Source organism: Leptosomus discolor, chromosome 3 (assembly GCF_034619465.1).
Source record: "Leptosomus discolor isolate bLepDis1 chromosome 3, bLepDis1.hap2, whole genome shotgun sequence".
Lineage (NCBI taxonomy): Eukaryota > Metazoa > Chordata > Aves > Leptosomiformes > Leptosomidae > Leptosomus > Leptosomus discolor.
The window spans coordinates 53,336,908-53,361,087 of NC_141393.1; the positions used below are offsets into that span (position 1 = coordinate 53,336,908).

The window sequence follows — 24,180 nt, forward strand, 5'->3', positions numbered from 1 at the left end:
GAGATAGCAGCCAGGATGAGTTGTTCCATCACCTTTCCAGGGATGGAGGTGAGGCTGACTGGTCTGTAGTTACCTGGATCCTCTTTCTTGGCCTTTTTGAAGACTGAAGTGACATTGGCTCTCCTCCAGTCCTCAGGCACCTCTCCTGTCCTCCATGACCTGGAGGTGATGACAAAGTTGCCATACTGTTCCAGTATGTTCCAGTATGGCAACTCCCAGGTGGTACAGCTTCATTAAAGTTCATAGTAAAAGAGCTGCTGGAGGCTTACCTAAATCGCGGTGAAACTTCTCCTTCTAACACAGGCTGAAGAGTCATACAAGTTGAAGAATCCTGAAAATATGAATCCTCTTGCTCCCCCTCATGATTATTGTTCCTAGCAGGAGGATGTTAAGTGTGTACAACCACTTGCTGAGTATCGAGCAACCCTTTACACCAGCAGCCAGCACCTGGACCCAACTGTTCTGCAAGAGAAGCCCTACAATCCAGGGTTCCTGCAAAGTCCCAAACTTCCTTCAAGTTTTCCACCAAAACATCTGATTTGGAAGGACAAGTGCCAGATACTTTTAAGAAGCAGCAGTCGTGGAGCAGCTGGACTCACTTAGGATCCAATAAGTATCATCTGAACACAGCTATCCTAATTATCCTTGTTGCTGCCAAGTAACCTGTGGTGAGCCATCTGGGATGGGGGAAAGGTTGGGCAAGCTCAGACATTGGACAAGACTGGAGACCCTGGAGCAGTCAAAGTGTGGCCAGCATTGAGTGACAACACAGATAGTGAGTCCTGCTCTGTGGTTGTCATCATCACCCGGTATCTCAAAGCATGAAAGTAAGGTGCCTCATTGGAGCTGAAGGGATTGTGTTCCACTGAGGCCTTTAAGAAATTTGCAGGCAGACCATGCTTTTGTTTCCGCCCACAGCCACCTCTGCAGAAGGAGACTCTCTCATGTAAGAAACCTCATTTGCTGTTGCTATGTTCTACATCCATGCAGATGTGCAGTAGTCCCCCATGCAGCACTGGCATTTCACCTCTGACTCAGGGTCTGTTTTCAGCAGGGAGCTGAGTGCCACACTTCGAGGTTTTATCGACACTTATGAATCATTTGTCCTTCCCTGACCTGCATGAAGGAATCTGGCTGACCGGGCTGCTCTAGTAAAGCCATCAGCCTCCAGAAAGTAAAAGCTGAACATGTTCAAGAGAAACACTCTTGCCTCTAACTGTGAAACTCTGCTAGAATCAGCATCTTAGCCCACCTCCAAGAAAGTGATCAATGAATGGATCTAGGGTTATTAACCCATCTTATCCCTTTCTGATCCCAAGTGGATTCATTGTCATCTCCTGGCACAGACAGTTTTTTAGCCCTTGGAAACAACAGCTTCTCTTTGGCTCCATTTTCACTCTTCCCAAGTCTTCTCCTACATTTTACAAGCTTTCACCAAGAGATGAGGAATATCTCAGACCAGATCATGTCATAGTTGTTGTGAGCAGTCACCCAGGACTGTCAAGCCTTAGCATGGGCAGGCAGACCAGCAAACGCCCACCACCACCCCATGGCCCAACCCCACTAGGCTGCCAGTGGGACTGCTGCAAGGGTAGGTCAGCCTTGACCCCTGCCTATGCCCGGTTGAAGGCAGTATGCTTCACTGGCTGAGCCCAAGCCCTGTCCATGTCCCATCCCTGTGGCACTGGGACGGGAGCCATTATGCTCCACAAAGCTATTTTTTCCCCTGTCCAAGGCTATTCCTAAATTCTCCAGTGTCTTTGCATAGCATCTCTCCCCTGCCAGCCTCTATCTAACCTTGGTGATTGGCACCAAAGCCTTTTGTTTGGTCCTGAAGGACATGGTGGCCGCAGAGAAGGAAAATAAAATGCTGGCAGTAGCACATCTCCCCTTCATCAGAAGAACGCAGGGATTTTGCGGACACAAATGAGTCCCAGGCACCTGGCAGCTAAGCAGATGAGTCATTTGGGGAGCTGGGGTTAACAAGAGCTATGTTCATATTTAATGCATCCCAGGGTTCCTGCCTGCTTTCAGATTATGTTTGTTGAAGCTCTGGGGATGTTGAAGCCTTATAGGCAGACTTCAGCCTCCTGAAAGGAGGAGAAGTTTGATTTAGATACTTATGTCGGTGCTTTCTGCTTCATAAACATCTCTGCTGTGCTCAGGCATTAAACTCTCTGGGCTGGGAGGCACTCAGATAGATGAGGACCAGGGGAATATCTTAGTTTCTTGGAGACAGACAAAAAGACCTTTCTGGCAGTGAATGATCTCCCTGTCTCCCCTTCCTATACTGCTTCCAGAGTTACTAAAGATGCAGTTGTGACAGTGCAATCATGAGCTTTGTTTCCATGGGCAGACCAGATTAAAAAGAAAAAGTGAAAAAAATAAAAAGTGAAAAAAGGAAAGGAAAACCCCAAACCTTTGAAATACTTTTTTAAATTGCTGCTTGAGATGAGCCTGTAGGTTGATCTTTCAGAAATAGTGCTTTCTGTTCCACGGGAATCTATAGGAGCTCCATGGTGTGGAGGAGGTAAACAGGAGACACTCCCGAAGCAGGAGGGCTGAAATCCTCAGGCATGGGTTTAAAAAATAAACAAAATACACTTCTCTTTTGTAACACATAGTGCATAATTATCTGTTGGAACTCATTGCCGCAGGACAATGTGGAGGACAAAAATACAAGCAGGCTTCTGTGCACGGGCATTATTTACACAGAGTCTTGTTAAACTGAGGATGGTTAATGCTTCCTCTCTGGGTATCTGTTGACTGAGCGCACCACCCTCTTGGATTTCTTTTTCTGTTGTCTGAACATCCCAAGCCACAAATTGTGGCTGTTTGTCACTGTCTTATCATCTTCCACTGTTGAGAAAAGGTTGACTGTCATCTTCATTTCTCACCTTGAAGTAGCTGTAAGCTCCTAACAGTTCATCCCTTAGACCCCACTGTTGAGACAGCTTCTCCATAAGTCCCAACCTTACCAGCTCCCAGAGGGTCCTGTGCATTGAGTCCAGCCAGGCCTCAGGAAGGCAGAAGGTTCCCAATAGAGCTGTTGTCATCTCCTGCCTCTGCACCACACAGCAATTTGTGCCTGCAGTTCTGATTCATATGAAGAGGCTGGAACATGGATGCCAGGACCCAGGAACCACACACCTTTGCAAAAAGTAGTGAGTAAAACTCAGCACTGTGTATCGCTGGAAAAATACCTTCAGGTGGGATACTGGTGAAAAGTCTGCAAGGGGAGGGTGCAGACAAGCAACATTACTCTATGTCAAGCCACTTTCTTTTCTCAACATGGCATTGAGATCCATCAGTGTTGCAACTCTCAGCGGAAATCCACTCTTCAGGTTATCCTGGGTGCTTTTTCATTATGCCTGTCTTACTACAGATGAATCAGGGAAGAATGAAGTACACCAGGCTTATTAACATTTCTTTAATTAGTAACAGAACAAAAATGTTTGGACTTTTACTGATTATTTTACACAGAAAATGTTGGAATGATGTATCAGGTGGTTTTATGTCCATTTTGCTCTGTGTTATTTCCATGTAAAAATATATATCTGGTTCACAAGATTAAAAAAAAATAGATTTTTCACAACAAAATAAGTTCTTTGAGCTCTGAAAATTCACTTGTGCACTTTAATATTGGTCTAAATGTTTACATTTTCTAGCCACATCCCCTCCCTACCCCAAAAATGGGCAAACCCAGATTATAAATATCAGCTGTCTGGTATACAAAACTTTCCCAGAAAAAGGACATGAAACGCAAACATAATGCTGTGGCTCAGACAATTTGATTTTAACTCCCAAAAGCAGTAAAAAAGAAAAGGACTTCAGCTTGTCAGGGAACACAACACTAGTTATCAGGCATCGCAAACTGAAGGGGAAGAAATGTTGAGATGTGATACCTTTCAGGGGAATAATGGCACAGACCAGGTAGCAATAGTATGCTTTCAAAAGGTCAAAAAAGTTTAAGAAGGACTGATCTTGCCTTTTTGGATGAACAGGATAGATTAGATGTCTCTTAAAGTCCTTCTCCACCTGATTTACTATACTGTAGGGTTGAATAATGGAAAACCAACCATTTCTACAGCCAGCATCTGCTGATCTTTAGCCAGGACAACATGTCAGGAAATGCTGACATGTTGAAAATGTTGTTTTCTGGCAATAGTTTCCTTCCACCATTTCTGAGTCTTTCTCAGGTAGACTGTGCTGGTCCTACTGAAAAGTGGCGTAGTTCACCTCCTCTGTCATGGCGCCACCTTGCCATTAGTCCAAGTGTGTTGGTTGCATCTTAGAACATCATGAAGTCCCTTTTGCCAAGTGTGAAAAATCCTTTGTGGGGAAAAATGGTCCCTTTGGTAAAGCATGAATTAGGGCAGAAGGAGAGACATTCATAGCTTGTGGTTAAAAATGGTTCATCAGCAACTAACCACATGAAGGCAGCTGGGATCAAATGTTACCTAGCTTTGCAGAGCTGATCTCAGATGTTATCACAAACCCACTGTATGTGGAAAAGGTAACAGGCATTGCTATTACGTGGTAGCCAAGGTCACACTTGCTCATAGGGCAGGGATCAGTAATAAAACATTTGGAGATCAACGTAGCTGAGGACAAAAGAAGAGAATAGGGAGCTGAAGGGATGTTATCAGACATGGGATTGAGTCTTAGAAACCAGAGTGTGTAAAAGTCAACTAAACTTGCCTCGTTCTCCAGTAAATCAGTGGCTTTCTAAGACAGGGCCCATGCAACAGAGACTAGGATCTATTAAAAAAAAAAAAACAAAAAACCAACCCTGTCCAGAGATGCTTGGCAAGCTTAGGATTCGGCCCTGGCCTGAAGAGGCTCTTCTGCCGTGTTCATAGTTCATTGAGTTGAAATGCCCAGAGCAAGTCCTTGGGAAGAGGTCTCCCACCACAGGGTGTCTTGTCCCATCAGACTCTGAATGAGCCAGCTGAGTTCACCTGCCAAAATGCCTCAGTGGCAAATTCGTTCTGTCATTTCCTTCTGCATTGAAGGGGGAGAGAAGAGAAAGAAGCAGTAAGTGCAAAAGACAAGTTTTAGTAGAGTGACGTGTCAGGCAGTTTGGTGTCCAAAAACAACCCAAGGAAGCAACCATGGGAGTCTTGGGGAGCGTTTCGCTATTTCCCATGCCAGCCTGCCTGGGAACTGCTCTGCCTCAGCAACTCCTTCCTGGCATCCTTGTCCGTCTCTGTGGCACAAGGTTATTTTTGCCATGCCCTAGCTGTGGGAGCAGTCCAAGGAAAGAGCATTGGCTGAGATGTTGAAAGATGCAGGTCCCACTCCTGACTCAGCTGTGGAGCAGCCAGCCAAAGCGGTGCTGCTCTGAGAGCCTCCTTTTGCAACTGCCTAGAGAGATGGACATGGAGCTGCTCCCAGTTCTCGCTCCAGGAGGTGACAACAGCTCACCCAAAGGACATGTGGTTTTGGCAAGGGATCGCACAGTCACACTGCAATACAAAAGAGCACTAATAACAGAGGACCACAGGAAACCTCCTGTGAGATCGAGCTCTGTTTAGGCTAACAGATTGTTTTCTTTAGCCAGGATGGCATCATACCAGCTGCATTAGGAAGTTGCCCAACTTTAAGCTGTGTTTGTCCTTGCCTTAAGAAGCTCAACTAATAGCTTGCAAATCATGTTCATTGTTGCAGCGAGGAAAGTCTGTGATTTTCTCTGGCTCATCAGGTTCATGGCTTGTGAATCTGCATGTGCACACAGACCCCCTCACACACCCCAGAGAAAGGTATGCACATTAAAATGTACTCCAAAATAGATCTGAAGTGGGATTGGTCTGCAGGAAGGATGCAGCTCTGAAAAAAGGAGAACTAGGAAAGTAGGATGACCCTTGACTAACCTTACAAAAGTCCTTTTAGTGATATAACCAAGGGGGACAGAAGCTGCAGTGTCAGCTCTCCAGTGCTGAGAGCTTTGTTTTTAAAATCCATTGGGGGAGAGTGGCAAAGAGAAGGCTTCTCTGTAGAAGTAACATACAAAATCACTAGAGCGCAGAACCCTGTTATCAAATGAAAAGCTGATCTGCCACAAAGTGACATTGCAAACGGGAAGTGTTTGCAAACATCTCGGAAGGAGAAAGAAGGGGGGGAGAAGGGGGGGGGGGGGTGAGAAGACAGTGAACATCCTCTTGCAACAGCATCCAGCCTACTGCACTAGCACGGCACCACGCACAAAAGCAGCCTTGAACAGGATGGGTTGGGGCAGCCAGTGGACTGCCAAGCTGCCTACGAGCTCCTCAGGCTGGCCCCAAATGTCCAAGGCATTCAGCACACTCTGGAAATCCCCACAGCTCTGCCTTTGTACGTAATCAGCTGGACCTCTGCCAGTGCTGCTGCCCAGCACCATGACCTGCCCTTGTCAAGGAAGCAAGTGCACGGTTTCTCTCTGCCCCCATATTTCTTGATTTGTTAAGAGAGTGAATCACTGCCTTTCACTAGTTCTGCCTGTACAAAGGATCTATCTCATTCTTGTCTCCCAGGATTTGCTGCTAAGAAATCATGTCCCAGAGAAGCTTGACAAAAGGGAAACTGAAGCAGCAAAGGGAGATTCAGCCAGAGGCAGGCTTAGAAACAGAGAACTCCTGCATCCCACAATGCCTGTAATTTTTCTAAGCTATTTGGGCCTAACAGGAAATTTTCTGGCTGGGGAGGTGCTGGTTTTTTCCTTCTTCTTACTCCTAAATCTGAAAACTGGGGCTCTTCAGTAGAAAGCCCACATCTGGAAAGCTCTAACCATAATACAGCACTCAGATCTGCTGAACTGCTCCAGATGTACTCCCTCCACATGCTTGGTGACCTTCCATAATCACATGCAGGGAATAGGCCTTCTGCATGTAGGAGTCTCCTCTATCATGGGATTCATGTGGACTAACTCTGGCCATCTAAATAGAAGGATAGGACAGTTGTCTGGGCTCATGAGGCAGTCAAGAGAGACTGAACTTCTCAAGGACAGTTCATCTCATCCCTCCTGAGAAAGTATCACCTTTCCACAAACTTTGAGAAGCTGGAAAAACTAAACCCTGCAGTCGCAGCCTAAAATGAAGGCAGATGCAATACACTATCTGTCCTTGCTTAAGCGTCAAACCAGCTGTTGAATCCTTCAGGATTCAGAAACACTTAGGAGCAGGGCAACAGCTATGGTGCAGCCCAGTGAGAAGGAGAATGAGCAAAGCAAGTCAGGGGTGCGCTGCCCTGGGCTGGGGAGAGTAATTAGTCAGAGGAAAGCGGACTGAGGTCAAATGGAAAGTGCTGCAGAGGTTGGATGTTACTATTTGTGCACCTTCACAACTGCAGCTGAAGCAAAGCCAGAAGAGCATGAATGCTAGGCTCCCCACGCACTCCACAGCACAATGAACCAGAGCCACACCAGGCTTCTGGGGGCTCATTGGAAAAACCCTGGGATGCACATGAAGAAACTTCCCATTATTGCTTTCCCTGCCTGCAGCAGAAAGAAACGCTGTTGGAAGCTACTGACAATAGTAACCCATGCAGACTTTGGGACTGATGGCAGTGTCAAGCTGCAGCGTCCCTAGGGTGACAGCATGGCCAGAAAGACCACTTTCAGTTTTTGAAAGTTGTTCATAAGCTGCAGCACAGCAATTTGTACCTCCCTGCTCAACTCAGTGTTGCATCCTGGACACAGGCGTCCTCTGGTTGCAGGACACTCATACACACCTACAGCAAGTCATTGCCTGAGAGAAGGAGGTCTCACATGTGGTTGGGTCTGCTTGGGGCTTGGATGCCAGGAAATGGGCACACCAAGAAATGAGACACAGATAGAAGAGAGGTAAATGTGTTTCATTTCCTTGTAGTTTAACCCTGGTTGCATCACACGGGAAAAGCTGTTCACCTTAGATTCATCCAGACCCATAAATCATCTCATGTTGCCTGTGAGTCACATTGAAAGCCTATTTAGCAATGTCAGCCTCTGCTCTGGCTATTAAGTGCTAATTATTTACATTAGCAAGCATCAGTCAAAGGAGATTACACCATTATGGGCTGTATATCAATGCTAAAGAAGTTCGTCATGAAGAGCAGTGGTGAGGAAGACTAACAGAGGACAGAGTGACGCTGAGCTGCCATTTTCTGGAGCTGAGGGCCATTATGATAATACAGGTCACAATCAAATTCTGCAAAATAATTAATGTAGATGCTATTGTCATTCAAGTCTCCCCTGATTAGATCATCGTCTCTCCATCCCCCCAAATCACAATCAGAGCAGAGAGGCAGCAAATTGACTGAGACAAATGAAAGCAGAAAAGGAGTAAAGAACTTAGCACTTAGGGGCAGGGGTATCCTGCCCCCCAGATGCTCCTAAACAGGCAGCTCATGCTGGGACTTTTCTCAACTCTTTCTCTCTCTGGAATTAGATCCTTTTGGTCTTCCCTGGCTTTTTGCTGCTAGATATGGCCTTTTCTGCAACCCAGCCCTTATCACAGTGTGCTAACCACTGGGTTCCCTATTAATTCTTCTCCCATTGCAATGTGTCCACCCTAGGTCAGACCACACTCAACCTTGCCTGTGACACACTTGCTTCTCTTTCTTACAAAACTAACTGTGCATTTTCTAGTTTATGTGCCCGGGCTGAATCACCTCTGCTTCCCACTAGTCCTGCTGTTTTCAAGGACTTTTACTCTCTGCCTGGCTAATTGCTTCCCAAGGGAGGCTGAAGAGAAACTGGAGCTCCAGCAAGACCTCTCCAGCTTGGCTTCTGTAGCTGTTGTCTGGAGCTGCATGTCCTGTTGGGGCTTGTTGAGGCCTGAAGCCTCATTGTAATTCACACTAGGATCTCAAGCAGGGACCTTAGTCCGCTAATAGCAAAACTCAAGACTGTGGAGAAGAGACTCAAACCTGACCCCTGAAAGCCATGTGGACACAACTGGCTGGAAACACTTCAATGTGGCAACTGCATTAGAGCTACCAAGACAGTATAGAGGAACACTATGTTACGGTGGTCCTGAGGATCCTCAAGAGTGATTCATAGACATGGCAGCAGAGGCAAAGTTTAAGGGTTTTCAAAGGGTAAAGGTTTTCCTCAGTGTTGCTGAGTAGTTCTCTCTCAGAGCACTAAGGCTGATGGTTACAGGACAGAAAACATGGGTGTGCTTCTGAGGTAGGGTGGCTGAAAGAGTCCAGAGAGAATGACTGCAGTGCTATGTTCAGCCTGCACCAATCTCACTCCCTCCACCTCCCCATCCCTGGGGCATCCTTACCAAAGGCTCCAGCTCCCGATGGTCAACAAGGCTGAACTCCCTGATGAAGTAGTAAAAGTGCTTGTAGCAAGTGTTGACGTGAGCCTCAGCACCCATGTTGATGATGCTGTCAAAGTGGTGGATGTAGACATGGACAAAGACACGGAAGAGGCGGGTGAGGATCTTAGTGCAAACTTGCTGGAACTGCTTGGGGAAGGGAACACCTGCAAAGCAGAAGCAAATTGGAAGCCATTTGACCATTTCCAAAAAAACCCAGCTAGTGTTTAAATGTCACCATCATGTTTAGCGGGCAGTCATGGATGATGAGGAAGGACTCCCTTGGCTAATGTCAAGAGTGACAGTCACACCAGGGCAAGGTGCTCTCCCCACATAATTCCTCATTGTTCAACTAGCAATTTCGCACAGGATTTGGGGAGTTGCCCTAGAAGAGAAAATTTCTCATCCAGTGGAGGAGGTCACATCTCTCCACACCTGGCTCTATCCAGAGCAATCTGGCAGAGGATCCTTCTGCTGTTTCTCCCTGCCTTTCCCCTACAAGCCTGTGCAGGGACAGCATAAGTCAAATTGTATTTACCCAGGTCCATGAACAAAACTAAACCTCCTCCCAGCAGAAAATATACCTTCCCTGGTCCTCTGAATCAACAACATGGTTCATACTGTTTTTCTTCCTCCACACACCCTCAAATGCCACTTCTGATGCATCAACAGAAACAGGTGGGGTTTCTACTTTTTTTCCTGCCAACAAAGCGTCTCATTAAAGCAGGAAGAAAACTGCTCATCTTAATGATGTTTAGGTTGTAATTTCATTGTACCTGCATTATGCTCTGTCTTGAGATGTCCCCCCAGGTTGTTCAAGAATAGGACCCACCACACATTGCTGTATACTTTTGGCCTTGTCTCACACAAGGACACAATTTCATACCCTATATTTCCATCCTTGTCTAAATGCACTGCTATCGCAGTGAAGATCTCAGAGGTGTGATACCGTCAGTGTCAGCAAGCTTGGGGCAAATCTCTAAAGGAAACATGGCTTTGAAACCCCAAACATGTTTTCTGGGAGAAGGAAAATGAAACAACTGGAATTTGTTTTTCTGAAGCTTATTCCTCTCCCCTAAGCAATTTGATGCAAATTTGCAAAGAACAAAATAAAAACCTCCCTTCCCACGGTTGTACCAGCCTCCTCCCTTAGCTTCTTATTAATGCAGTACATAACCTCTTAAAAATCTTTCCAAATAATCTCCGCTCAACCATGGCCAGCTCTGTGGAAAGCATCAGCAAATCTCTTTGCTAAAAAAATTAAAAATGGTAATTTTATCTTTGAATCTTTCTCATCAGCCTTGCTAGGCAATTAAACTATTTTTCCCAAAGGCTCCTGGCAGTTTTGTTTTGCAGCAGCAGTGCCATGCCCCTCTCCTCCACAGATGGCAAACGCAAAGGATCTGTCCCTCCAACATCATCCATGGAGCCTGTGTTTTCAATGGCCAGGGTTCAGTAGCTGCTGGGTTCGGTATCATGGCGCTTGTAACAGAAAATAATCTTTGATCTAAAACAGTCACCCTTAGCCCAGCTCAGTCTCCCTTTGCTTCATGCACAGCGTGGGTGCAGCAGGCAGGGCAGAAGCGTGTGTGCTCGTGCCACAGGTGGATGTCCCAGCCACCACTTGGAGGAGGACACATATCTCGGCTCAGTGCCACATGAACACAGAGGGGTGGGTTTGAGACTGATTCATGGCCACTGCTCTGCATAACCACAAGCACGCTGCAGCCCCAGGGCTGTTCCCACAGCAGGGACCTCAGCATGACCTGTTTCACTGCCAGCTCTAGCGGACCCTGTTAGGACTTTCTGGGAGAGGTGTTCACATCTGGCAAAGTACAAGCAGGCTCTCTCGGTGCCAGCACCTTAGAGATGGTACTGGAGATCTGCTTGTGCCCTGCACCCTTGACTGTAGAGCTCTTTTTGCCTGCCAGTCTGATAAGGGCAGGGATCAGAGAGAGATCTCTGGGTTTCTCTGCAGTCAGGAGGGACACGGTGCTTTATTAACAGCTTCATTTAAGGTTTTTGCACTGAGTGAGAATTTGCTGAGCAAATAAAAGCCATAATCACCTATCTGGGGACTCAGACATGCTGTTAGGGTGGCCCCTGCAGACCAGCTTTGAAGAACCAGTCAAGAAACGTTCTTATTAATAAAGAAAAATTCATCACATCAAGTGATTTCTGATGAGTGCACATTGCCAGGCCCTGTCTGGGGAATACATGCTGTTCTGAACAGCATGACTCCCTGGGACCAGAGGCAAGCAGTCACTGCCGGGAACTCAGCAAGGTGCCAGCAGGCAGACAGCAACCTATTGGTTGCCTCCAGGTTGTCACCCGTCCCACTTGTCTAGTGCCTCCTCCAGTCAGAGCAGGCAGCGAGGAAGAAATCAGACCTCACCAGCCACTGGGAGTTTATCATCAAACTGCAAAGAGTGATAACGAAGGAAAGCAGCAAACCTCAACCCAATCCTGAGCTGAGAAAGAAAGAAGATCAGACAGTGAACAGCAGATCAAAAGGATCTCAGACTCCCAGGGCTGATAGCATCTCTGGTCCAGATACTGCTCTTAGATGAGCCACCTCTAGAGCTGGCAGATGGTGACAAGTACTTTTGAGGTTAGCCAGGAACCATCTTGTCCTATAAATCAGTTACCAGCAATTCTTCATGGACATGTTGGCAGCTGAGAGACTTAGAGAGGAGACACCTCCAGCTACGTCCTGGGTTCTCCAAAAGCAACTCTTGCATCAGGGAACAGAGATTTAGCATAAATCATAGAATCGTAGAATAGTTTGGGTTGGAAGGGAACTTTAAAGGTCACCTAGTCCAAATCTCATGGCCATCGGCAACTATGGGGCTGCTAAGCTATCCTGTACCTAATGATGCCTGGAAAGATGCCATCAAGCTACCAGGACCTACAAGTACCCTTCTGGGCTACCCCACCACTGTGCTTTCACATGAATGCAGCAGCAGCTTCCAGGGGGTGAAGCTGGGCTGCTCTTCTTTGTGTCTATCACAAGGTGTCAGCGTGTGGCCATCCCCTCCAGACATGGCCAGGCTGCAGTGGTGGCTAGATGTCACTAACGGGCTTCTACAGGTCACCCCTCACGCTACCATGTCATGACACCACCACTAACGGTCCTTTGGGTCCAGGGATCACTGGGGTCCAGCTCGGACTCTTTCTCCCCGCATCACTCCTCTCATTCACGCCCATGCCCAGGGAGGCATGGGCAGTCCCAGCAGCACACGGCCCAACCCCGGGCCATCAGGTCCTGCTTTCCCTCCCCGTGCTGCAGCCATATCTGCGCCTCCTTGCCAGGACCCTCAATACAGGCTACAGATGCTTGACTGGGCCCTGTGTCCGGCACAGGGTCCTATGTCAGTTGATCAAAGCGCTTCCCCACAGGAAGGAAGCGAGGCAGATATCTGATAAGCAGCTTGCCTCCGCCAGCAGCAGTCGTGCCTTGCTGCTGATCTCCAGTGACTTGGAAAGCAACCCACAGCAGCCCCAGCAAGCACTGGCCACCTGGAGAAGAGCTGGAGAAATTCCCTGTCCCCTCACCGAGGGCTGAAAGGAAAGTGCTCTCCAGTAAAGGCTGCATCTGACCAACCCAGGGGGAGCAGCAGAAAGATCTGGCATAAATACAGCTTGCCCTGGGTCACGGCTGCTGGCACAGCGGATGTCCAGCAGACAACACATGTGACATCCTCTCCAGCACATGAGGGGACACAGCAAGAGCAGGCTGAGTCTCCTTCCTGCAGCCAGTCGCACATTGCAGCCAGCACATCCCAGCAAGGGGAAAGCCCTGGGACAGGGATCTTGGCACTGGCCATGCACCTGTCCTGCCCTTGCAGGTGTTTAGCCTTGAACCAAGCAGCCAGGCCCCTGTATGTTCATGCTGGAGCCACCCTTGCTGCTAGGAGGGTCACCATGACAGCAAGTGGGGAGCAATGGGGCCCATTCCCCAAGCATGGAGGGTGGCAGCCTGCTCCCCTCATGGCTCCCACCTCCCTGCCAGGCTGGGCCAGGCAGATCAGCATTACAGCGAGTGGCAGAGAGACCCCAGTAGTGGTCAATGCACCAATAAGTGGCACTTAGGAGCGGGGCAGTGGTGGCCCTTGCTTCCTCCATCTCGGAGGTGGTACATAGTGGCACAAACCAGCAGGAGTAGCAGCTTGGTGAGATGAAGGGATGAGGCTGGTGGGACTGACTCTGCATGGCTGAGATGACCTGTTAGCATAAGTATAGCAGGCCAGGGTAAAGTCAGGATGGAGCCCCAGGTTTTGACAAATCACCCTGGCAGGGTGATGCTGCTTGGGTTTGCTTCACCCTCCCCAGCCCTATACACATATGGGGACCCAGCAACTCCGTCCCAGTGCATCCCACTGATGCTGGTCCCAGCTGCCCCAAGGGACAGCAGAACACCACAAAACCCATGTGGGTTTAAATCAGCCTCCCTGGGCTGATTTAAAGGCATTGAAATTACCTTTACATTTAATTCACTGGTGCTCACCTTCCAGCAACCTTGGAGAAAGCAGCAGCAAACACACAATCTGGCAGGCAGTAGGCCCCCTCTGACTCCTCTTGCACAATGAGTGATGAGGAGACCACAAGATGCAATGTGAGCTTGCTCAGATGCCGGGAAAGAGATTTACACACAATGTCAGCTCTTCTCCTCCACCCGTGATCACAGATGTGTGCTACCCAGATGCTGCACACAGACCAGACAGCTGGCAGCTGGGAGCATCGCCTGTCCCAGGGTAGAAACACAGCCCAGTCCCAGAAGGAGTGAATAGAGCAGCCATCCGTGGCAGGAGAAAAGGAAGAGCCTTACCCACGCTCCAAGCCAGGGCAAAAGCGGTGAGTACAGCAGGTACAATTTCATTCACTGCCATTCAGCCAGGGTGCTGGCGAGCAGCATGACTCACAGCCCTGAAATTAATTAGCACCTTCAGTTTATCTTGGATGTTTTGCTTGAAAATCCCAAGATGTGATTTAATGCTCTGAGAAATCTGGTTTCTCCACTCTGTGCCAATTGCTTCAAAATGTAAGGAAACCATGTGGGACCATTTGTAAAAGGAATGAAAATGAGAGGTAACAAAGTGCCCACACTTACGGTAAGGGACTGCAAATGGTTCTTGGATCAGTCCTGCTATCTCTCCCATCCCTAACCCTCATGCTCCAGTCAATTTAATTTTTTCAGGATGAATCAGTACTGGGAAGCTATTTTGCTTCTTGGCAATTGTATTTTTTTCCTCTGGAAAAGCAGTAATTCAATGAACTATGTGATCAATTATAGTTGCTATTACTATTTCTCAATTCCATTTTGGCCGCCGTGGTGTTCGGTGATTCATTTTTTCCTAAAAATAAGTCTTTAAAGCTGCATTTTAAAACTAATGGCATGATGGCAGCTGCAAGCTGGTGTGGTGTTAATTTTGAAAGAAAATAGGCAGAATAAAACAGACAAATCATGTAAAAAATAGCCAGCTGAAAGAACACCAATAATTAGCTGAATTCTGAACATTTTTCTCCTGCTGTTACGGGGAGAAAGTATCAGATAATTTCGCATCACGTTCTCTCTGTTTTTTTGTAATTGTTTTGAGACCACAGTTGAATGGCAGGGATTGAGTTTTGAAAAGCTTTCCAAGAACAATTCCAAAAATCACCTGTGACTGATGCTTTTTAGAGCCACAGGCACAGTTGGCAGAGAGCACGGGGTGTTTCCGGCGCTGAGTCTGGTCCAAACCCTACGTCCATACTGATTTAATAACGGAGAGGTTTCAGCAGTCGTGATGGTGCTGATGTAGGACACCTGGCCTTGTGCAACCGGCAGCCTGATGCTGGGCTGACTGGTCCAGACACAGCTGACTGCCATGGGCCCTGTGAACTGCATCTACCCAACCCTCCTCCCCAGCGTGCTACCGCCCAGCAGCAGCTCCCTAAAACCAGGCACCACGGGGCAGAACGATTACCAGGAACAGCTAATATTTTCCAGGTGGTAATTTGTTCATGTGGTCACTCACTGAAGAAATCTACTGATATAGTTTTACCAGCTGGTAAAAATACACCCATAGAATCATTTATTATTCTCCCTGCCTGGGAACAATGCTTATTCTCCATTTAAATGTATTTTTCAGGACAGCTACATTGATTGGAAGAGTGGAAGCAGAGCGCCAGCACATGCTAACTGATACAGGTCATCTGGGAAAGCTGCTGCTGCTGCAGAGATTTGTCTCATCTTGACCAGCAGACAAACAGGTTTCCACTCCAGAGGGAGGATTATACAGCAAAACCTTTAAGTGGGACCAGGCCCTGCAGGTGGATTTCCCTGGGGATGGGGAAGATGCAGTATCTCCCCCCAATCCTTGCTGTGGTACGCAGAGGGCTTGGCAGCCCCCCCAGCCCCATTAAACTACCACAGGGATTTTCTACTGGTGCAAGTGTGCCATCCAAAGGCTGCAGTCCTGCTGGTTAACTCTGCCAGGTCACAAGCTGTCTGCTGGCCTTGGGCTCCCTTGCTGCTGTTTCGGATGTCAGCTGCCCCTCTGGCCTCACTGCAGAGCTGGCACAATCTCTGCAACATGCAGCTTGGCTAAAACAAAGGTGTTTGTCACCTGGGTCGCTCTGCTCCCCTTCTACCTCTGACATGTGCTGAAGGACCAGATGCTTTAGTGGTGCAAATCAGCCCAGCTCTGCTCCAGTCACTGAAGTTGTGCCCATTTACCCCAGCCAAGGTCTCCCCCGTGATGCCAAAGGACCCTATGAGCCCACAAGCCAGTGAACCATCTCTGCTTATTTCCAGCTGAGCCACTCACCCCAGGGTGAAGGATTTCCCCCCTCTGACCCATAAGATATCCCTCCCTTAACTGTCAGGACAGCCATGAGCGAGCCCTGCTGAATCACGTGCTGCTTCAGGGTTTGTAGCTTTTGGATGGAGAAGGATGAAGCAGCTAGCCTCAAGCTAGAAAGTCTGGGGAACACTTGCTGTTTCAAAAAAAAAGAAAAAAAAAAAAAAAGTCTGTTTTGTTTGTGGTCAGGTGGCCTTACAGGGAAATCTTTGTGCTGAGATAGTTTTATTGCACATGGCAAAGAGAAGCCAGGAGGGAAAGGTGAGATGCACACAGCTCAGCATATGTGATGTGTACACAGCTTAACATGAGATGGTGGTCAGCTGTGCCAGTGGGTCTCTCTGGTAGAAGCAGGAGTGGAACAAACCTTCATGCTAAATCCCATCTCTGCTGCTAATATTGAAGAGCCTTAACACAACTCCAGAGCATGACATTTATAATTTTCCCCATCATCTCATCAGAGTCCTTTCTGCTCCTTAAAGCGGCTTGCATCTCCCCTGTGTCCTCTCGGTGCCTTATTCCCATTGTCCTGGGTCTTTTCCTAGGGGGCTGGCTCTTTAGGAAGAAAACTAAGCATCTCTATTTGCTCACCCTGCTGCAGTCCCCAAGCCCCATGTCCCTCCCTGCTGTGCATCCCCCAGCCTCCCCTGTCATCTGGTGCAGAGACAAGGAGCAGCCCACCAGGAATGGGGGGATGTGACATTTCCCTTCAGCCAAACAACTCCATCTTCTGAAATGCCAGAGCTGCCAGCAATTACCCAGCACACAAGGCAGACCAGTGAAAGGCAGTTAATTAGGGACACACTAATGACAAAGTGCCACCAGCTCCCACCTCCTCCTGCCTCCCACAACAGCCTTTCATGCATTTTAAAGTTCGATCTCAGGTTAAGTACCCTTTTGCATGTGCGAGGCCAGAACCACCAAGACACACCATCAAGGGGACTGAAGTCACTTGGGAACATGAAGGTCTCCACAAAAAAGTGGCTTGGAACAGGGATCTCAGGAATGGCTTTGGAAGACAAAAAAAATGGGTTTGCCCCATGGCTGCAGCCAGCCCAGATCACACCCAGAACCACCTCCATACCAAAATGAAAGGAGAAGTGGAAATCAGAGGCACCAGCTGTCCCTCTCCACGTTGGAATATGTTACAGTTCAGAGGGAGGAGTGGCAGAAATGGGGTGAAAACCAGCAGGGCCACAACTGTACTTGGCTTTTGTGCCTCGGAGACGTGGGATAGCGGAGGGTGCTGCGATGCCACTATCCCTCCGTGGCTCCCTGCTGTTTGTGACATTCAGACTCCCCATAGCCCTGACTCCCCAGAGCAGCTTTCAAGCAGCATCACATCCCAAATCCCACCTGAAAGGCATGAAGTTGGACCAGGACACTCTCCTTTCTGGCCAGAGGGGAAATGGAGTAAATCCACCGCTTTCAATGGCGCACAGAGCTTCTTCTTGGGAACAAGCTGCCTTGCGAAGAGGAAGACCCAGCCTGTACCCTGTGGCTGCTGTTTCACCCCTTGGCAGCAGCGAGCACGTGCCCAGCTGCAGCCAGAATCAACAGGGACTTTGTTGTCCCCAGCAGAGCTGGGGCTGCTGGCGCAAAGAATCCTGCACCACCGCTGCCAGCCAGCCACACTTCGAGCCTCCTCTGTCTGCTGGGATGTGTGGAGCCCAGTGAGCCCAGGAGGGAAGGATGCCTCCATGGCACAGTGAATGCCCCTGGTTAACCTCAGGGGCCGATTTCCCCCACATGCCCCAAAGGCAGCCTATCTGCCTGTCCTCTGGCATGAGGATCTGGCACTGTGCTTCCTGACCTGCCCCAGATCACTGGCAAGGGGAAGAAGGCAGTGATTGCCTGCAGATCTTGGCTTCAGGTGATGGAGGGAGAAAGAAACTCCCAGAAGGGGAGTTGTACCATCCTAACCCCAGGCAAAGCCAGTGTAGCCAGGTCAGGCCAGGGGTCTGGGGGTCACCCCATCCCAGTGGCTGAAATGAATAGTTTGGAAAAACCAGCCTGCAGGCACTGCTTCCCCTCTTGCTTGCAGAGAGACGCAACCCCTCCGAGGGACAGAGACATTTCCAAAAAAGACACACAACTAGATGCTACAGCACAGCCAAATGGGGCTACAACAGTTACTGGCTGACAGTAATCCCACGTAAACCATTCTCTTAAATGTTTCCCAGCATATTAATGAAAATCCTGAGCCTAAGCTGCACTGATTTCATATGTCTCCATCAGCTGTGCTGCTTGGGAAAACAAAAAATGTCAAGCAGACTTGCAAAGCCATGCCTTTCCCCCAGAAGCTCCTTAAACCTTCTTTTACATTCAAGTATCTTTGTGTTTCACCCGAAAAGCAATCACTCTGAGGCACAACATGAGGCTCAGGCAGCCCCACCACCCAACGCGTCAGCTCCAACCCTTGAACCCATCTCCCCAAACAACAAGAAAGCAGCTAAGTAGCAGGGCTAATGTCAGCCCTGGCAGCTGCCAAGTGCTGCAGGTCAGCAGCGGAGGGGTTAGTTTGCAAGCTGTGTTCCCTTTGGCAGCTGCTGCAAGCTTCTAAGGCCATACTTTTTGAAGGGGTGCATCGTACTCCCTGGGAGTTGGCAGCTGCAAAGACCAGATCGTGGCGACAGGCACAGCTGCTCAGGCGATGCCTCAGCTAAATAGCAAGATGTGATGTATAATTAGGGCTGAGATGAATTAGCAGAGATAGAAAGGAGCTGAGAAGTGAAGTAGCAAGGTAGGATGAGGGTTAGACCTTAGGACCATGAACCTACCTGGAAAACCAGAAAGAAATTGAGTTGGTTAGTCAAGGGAAGAGTGCACTGCAGGGATGTGATGACCACCTTTAACCAGCCCTGTAGCTCATCTCCTTGAGGAAGGGCAAGGGAGCTGATGACCTACCAGCTCTCACTTCTCACAAGCATAGAATTCTTTAAAAAAGTTCAAGCACAGAAAAGGAGAACATTGTTTTCCACATCCCCTAGACGCAGGACACGGAATCCCAAGCTCAATTTGCAGCTAAGGGGTGTGGGACAGATACTGACAAAAATCCGGAACAGGAAAGGCCACGATCCTTGGGACTGCAAAGTTCAGCAATACCAACCCAGAGTTGCACCAATGGCTTAGGAACCTGCACCAGTTACAACCCCAGCCTTCTCATGAAGAACCAGAGCATACTCACCTATCCTGGTGGGAAAGATGTCCTCGTTGTTAATGAGCATTTCGATCCAGTCCATCAGCATACACATGTACTGCGGAGCTGACAGCTTGGTTGGCTTCTTGTATTTGCTGTCGTCCTGCCACCTGTACTCGTACTTGAGTCCACCGGACATGATGGGGCAGCTCTTTTCCGTGCAGTACTCCGACATGGTGCCATAGATGAGGTTGATACGGTTGAAGAAGTCCACCACATGCACGGCGATCCAGTCATTGATGCTTTCGTCAGGAGGCAGCTGCACCACCGCTCTCAGGTCCAGCCCGGACTTGAGGGAGGCCTGGGCTTTCTTGTATAGCTCAAAGCGCTGGGTGCCCGGCTCAAACTTCTTTCGGGGACGAAACGTTTTGTCTTTGTTGAAGACTTGCTTGAGACACAATGCCATCGTGGGCAGGGCCAGCCAAGGTGAGGGCAGAGGCTTGGCACAACGTGAAACCCAAGGCTGGGGTCTTCAGGGGTGGAGGTTTCTGGCAGAAGAAAGAGCCAAATTTTGATCACATATGAAGCCAGCTGCACTATTGGGCATGCTCGCAGGAACAAGTTCGCACCAGGATGCTGGCTGGCCCCGCTGCTCTGACAGCACATGGGGATGAAGGTTTGGGGTGAACTCCTTGCCTCTCCACACCCGCCAGGGTGACCTGGAACAGCTGCTGCCACCTCATACAGCAGCTTCCAGCACCAGAGAGGGTGAGCGCTGCCACGTGTGCCCCATCGAAGGCTCGGTGGCAGAGCCCTTCCTCCCTACTGAGCACACCAGGAGCTCACTGGGCTTCAGCAGCCTCTTGCCTGCAGGGCTTTTATCAATAATTGCTGCAATAAAGCAAGAGCTGTGATATCAGGAGAGTTCACCAGCCTGGGCAGTCCCCACCTGGTGGCCGTTTCCTCTTGTGGCAACGGGGAAGCATCTCTTTCCCAGGGATTTCTCAATACAAATAACCCCTGACCCTGCCATGGCGGCTGGTGAGCAATGCCCCAGGGACCATGCTGCGACCACAGCTGGCTGCTTGTTCACACAGCCCCAGCACAGAGATCAATGGGAAAACGGGGGGATTATTTTTGTTGTTCTGCCCTGTCTGTTTGTCCAAAAGAACAAAACCCGCATCCAAAGAAGGGAAACAGCAGCCCGACACAGCCACATGAGTGCCAGGATGCGGCCAGCCTCCAGGCATGCACACAATACACACAGGAGCTATGAAGGTGGTGAGCTGATGCTCTGGGTGACCCGTTCTGGAAGTCACAGCTCTGCAAAGTGCTGAGCTCACTCCTTCCTGCCCGAGTTTAGCAGCACAGACGAGGGCTGCGGTATTTCCCTTTTTTTTTCCCTTTTCCTCCCCCATCTCCAGCAGAAACCCCAGGCTGTCCCGGACAGGCTGAAATTGTGCATTTCGTTACCTGCACTTATCACCAGTGGTGGTAACATGAGATCAAGGTCCCCTTGTGCTAAATGCTTTGCTGAGGCTTAAGGAAAAGAAAGTCCTCCAACAGTGTCCCCCTGATGGGAGGAGATGAAGAAAAAGTTTAAAAAAAGGAAGAAAAAGATTCACGGAAAGGGGAAGTGACTTACCCAAAATCACGAGCAGGAGGGAATGGTGCCCAAGCAAAACTTGGATGCACATTCATCATTAAAAAGACAGCTTTTAGCCAAAAGCTTGCTATATAAATTCTGTTTTCCTAACTTATTCCTGAGCCACAGGCAGATCCTATTTTGCCCAGCAGAGACCAATTAAACATCTTGCAAGAGAGACCCTGTGCTCCCCTCAAAGACCACCCATGGGGGAATGACTGGGAAACAGCAGGACCTAGTGATCATCCCAAACACTGGCAGGATCTATAGCAGGGATTTCTACACCACAGCCGGCACATGGCTGTGAGGGGAAATCCCTGGCATGGGTGGAAACCCCAGCATGAGCACCGTTAGTGCTCTAACCACGACCTTTCCCTCAGGCTAGAGCATTGCTTTGCCACCGTTATGTAGGTCACAGCATGGTGGTACCAAACCCCACCATGCTTTACTGTACCCAGGTACAACCAGACCTGAAACTATATGCTCTTAGGTGTTTTTTGCCCCATGGAGGGGGTCACAGCCATCACGCAATGTTATGCAGTATGACTTTAATGCCAGGGTATCTGCAAACCTTCCCTTGCTTATGTGGCTGGGTGGGATTTTAACAGCTCCAGCCTGGTTGTCCTCATTTATTGCCAAAGGGCAATGACTGGTGGATGTTTCTTGGATGCTTTTTCCTCCCCTGCCTCAAGCAGCTGGCTCCAACCATGTCAAAGAGCTTGTTTTCCACTTCAAAAAAAGAGCACAAGCTCTCCAAAATACCAACTGATAGAGGGAGCTGGCATGGTTTCCTGACTCCTACCTGTCCCAAGGGGAAGGGTCTCTGGTATGACAGCCCTGAGCGAGCCCAACAGAGGCCAGCAGACTCTGGGCACAACGAGGCTGTAAAGAAAAGTCCATATTTGGGGCTTCCCACTTGGCTGTCACATATTCAAGGCACATCCTGTTGATAACACCTCTAAAAAAAGCCTCCCAGGGAGTTTTCTAATGCATAACATTTTCTAAAATACATACATATACATACATATATTTATATGTAACTACTGCAATGGGGATCCTAATCTAGTAACGCAGGAAGTGCTGGGCTTCCCTTCAGGATGAGGCAACCATCAAGATCTGCCCATATGGAGGTAGGCGTGATGGGGCTGAGCAGTGCCTGGCCCTGCAGCCAGCATGGGAGGGAGGGGGGCAGCAGTGCCTCTGGTGCTTTGGCCCCCCCTCAAAGCACTTGTCACTAACTGGCTCTGCCACCAAGCCAGGACATTGGGCTGCCATCACTGAACCAGGACATGGGGCTGTCCCTGCCTTGCTGCTGTCCATACCCTCATACATGGATTATTTTTCCTCCTCTCTCTCCTGTCACCAGCCAGCAGTAGAGGGCTCTGGATGAAACATAAAGGCCATTAAAATAAGCAAAAATAAACAATCGTGGCTGTAATGAGATTTCCCCATATGACACTTGGCAGCTTCCCAGGACAGGGATGATGCAGCACCCACTAATCCACCCTGCAGCTCCCTCATCCCCATCCCCAGCCAGTCCACAACCCCCTACAAAGCTGAGCAGCCCCTTTGTCCAGCACCCAAATAAAGTCCAGTGACTGCCACCCTGCAGGGCTGGATGGGTATCACACAGCACCATGCCAAGCCTGTGTCCTTGGTCTCTTTGCAAGGTAGATGGAAGATGAACAACTTGGTTATCTCCGCGTTAGACTGGACTGATCTCACCAGGTCACACAGTCCCTCCAGGTTAATATCAGTATAGACAGGGACTGGGATCTAACCTAGGATTTCACCAAGGCATGTCATGCCAACAGACATTTCTCCACGTGGCCATTTCTGCTGGCTTTGGCTCCATTTGTTCTGTTCCAGGAGCTATTGGTGTTTGCAGACTCTTCCATGTAGAGACTGGTTTGTTCTAGGGTGATGAGAAGCCACCCTGGCAGATGATATCCCATCAAATATATCACTTGCAGGAGCCATCAGCAGTGAAATCAGTTCTCCATGAATACGGGAGGGGGTCCCTTGTTCCTGTGCTTCACACTACAAGTCCTCTGAAAATATTGAGCCAGTAACTGGGAAATAAACTCTTCATCTCATCTCCTGAAGCCGTAAATTATCCCACAACTGCATCTCTGCATCATCCACAACTGGATCTCTGTGTTACCCTGCCAGCTGCTCTCACTCGTCAGGCAGGTGTGAATGTGCTTCATGCTTCAGTATCATTTGAATAAAAAAAAAAAACAGTTTAAAAAAACAAACAAAGAAACAAACAAAAAAACCCAAAAGAAAAGAGCAACCAACCTGCTAAACATCTGCCAGGTGTTTTCCTACCATGCATCTGTTAGAGATTCCTAGGAATGGGGGAGCAAAACCCATCACTGCCCAAGTGCTCGGAGCAGACCTGTCCCCCAAGCCCACAGGATGCCAGCATGGCACTGCAGCCTCTCTTCTCCCTGGGTGGCAGTGCACACCGCAGTTAATGCAACTGGTTTTGCTTTCAGGATCCTCGCCAGCATTGCTACGAAATTACCAAGTCATTAAAAGGCCCTGTCAGTCTTTACTGGAGGAAAATGTTCTCCAGAAATTAAATTTAACAGAAAACAAAAAACACATCCTGGGATTTATGACCCAAAGAAGCAGAAAGAGGAACTGGGCCAAAGAACAGATTTATTCTCCACCTCACTCCAAAGCTTTCACTGCCCAGAGAGACCGATGTGCAGGGAAGGATGTGAGCAGCGTGGGGAAGAGAGCTGCATGGAAGCCAGGACCAGGGCTTGAAATACCAGCTATGGCCCTTGCAGCTAGGGTGCTGAGATGGGATGTACCAGCTCAGAGCAAACAGTCTCTGCAAAGTCACCAATGCCTCAGTTTCCCCTCAGGCAGGGACCCAGCACCAATCCCTGCTTTCTGGGAAGATAAGCAAAGTCCTTTGGGGACAGTCCAAGTCTATCTAGTGGAAAAGGGCATCAGCAGCAAATGCAAGACCAGATTTTCCTGGTGTCCACCTTTACACATCCAACTCGGCTGGTGATCTTCCATCACAGGCCAAGTATTTGGGACAGATCCACGTGAAGAGATGGAAAATGGGAGATCTTCCAAGGTTTACCTGTGGCATGGAGTTCAGCTAAGCCTAAGGTTCAGGACTGTTGTGTTCCTGGAAATCAGGCTGTGGTCCGCTGGGGCCTGGGGTGGGACAGGAGACCTCCAAGTCCAAATCACCGCTCGCACTGCCTGTTTTGGGAAATTCGAAGGGCAAGCTGCCATTCAACAAGC

The 24,180-nt window shown here is 48.9% G+C and overlaps 1 protein-coding gene across 1 annotated transcript; it reads right to left on the minus strand.

Annotated features, from left to right (window-relative positions):
* Positions 1 to 4,876: 4,876 nt before the first annotated feature.
* On the minus strand, positions 4,877 to 24,048 carry MOB3C (MOB kinase activator 3C). The gene is made up of 4 exons (XM_009948736.2): positions 24,014 to 24,048; positions 19,311 to 19,810; positions 9,246 to 9,448; positions 4,877 to 5,004 (listed from the first exon to the last, which is right to left on the minus strand). Exons 2-4 carry the CDS (start codon positions 19,726 to 19,728, stop codon positions 4,975 to 4,977), a joined length of 651 nt encoding a protein of 216 aa, XP_009947038.1. The 5' UTR covers positions 19,729 to 19,810; positions 24,014 to 24,048; the 3' UTR covers positions 4,877 to 4,974.
* Between the last annotated feature and the right edge of the window lie 132 nt (positions 24,049 to 24,180).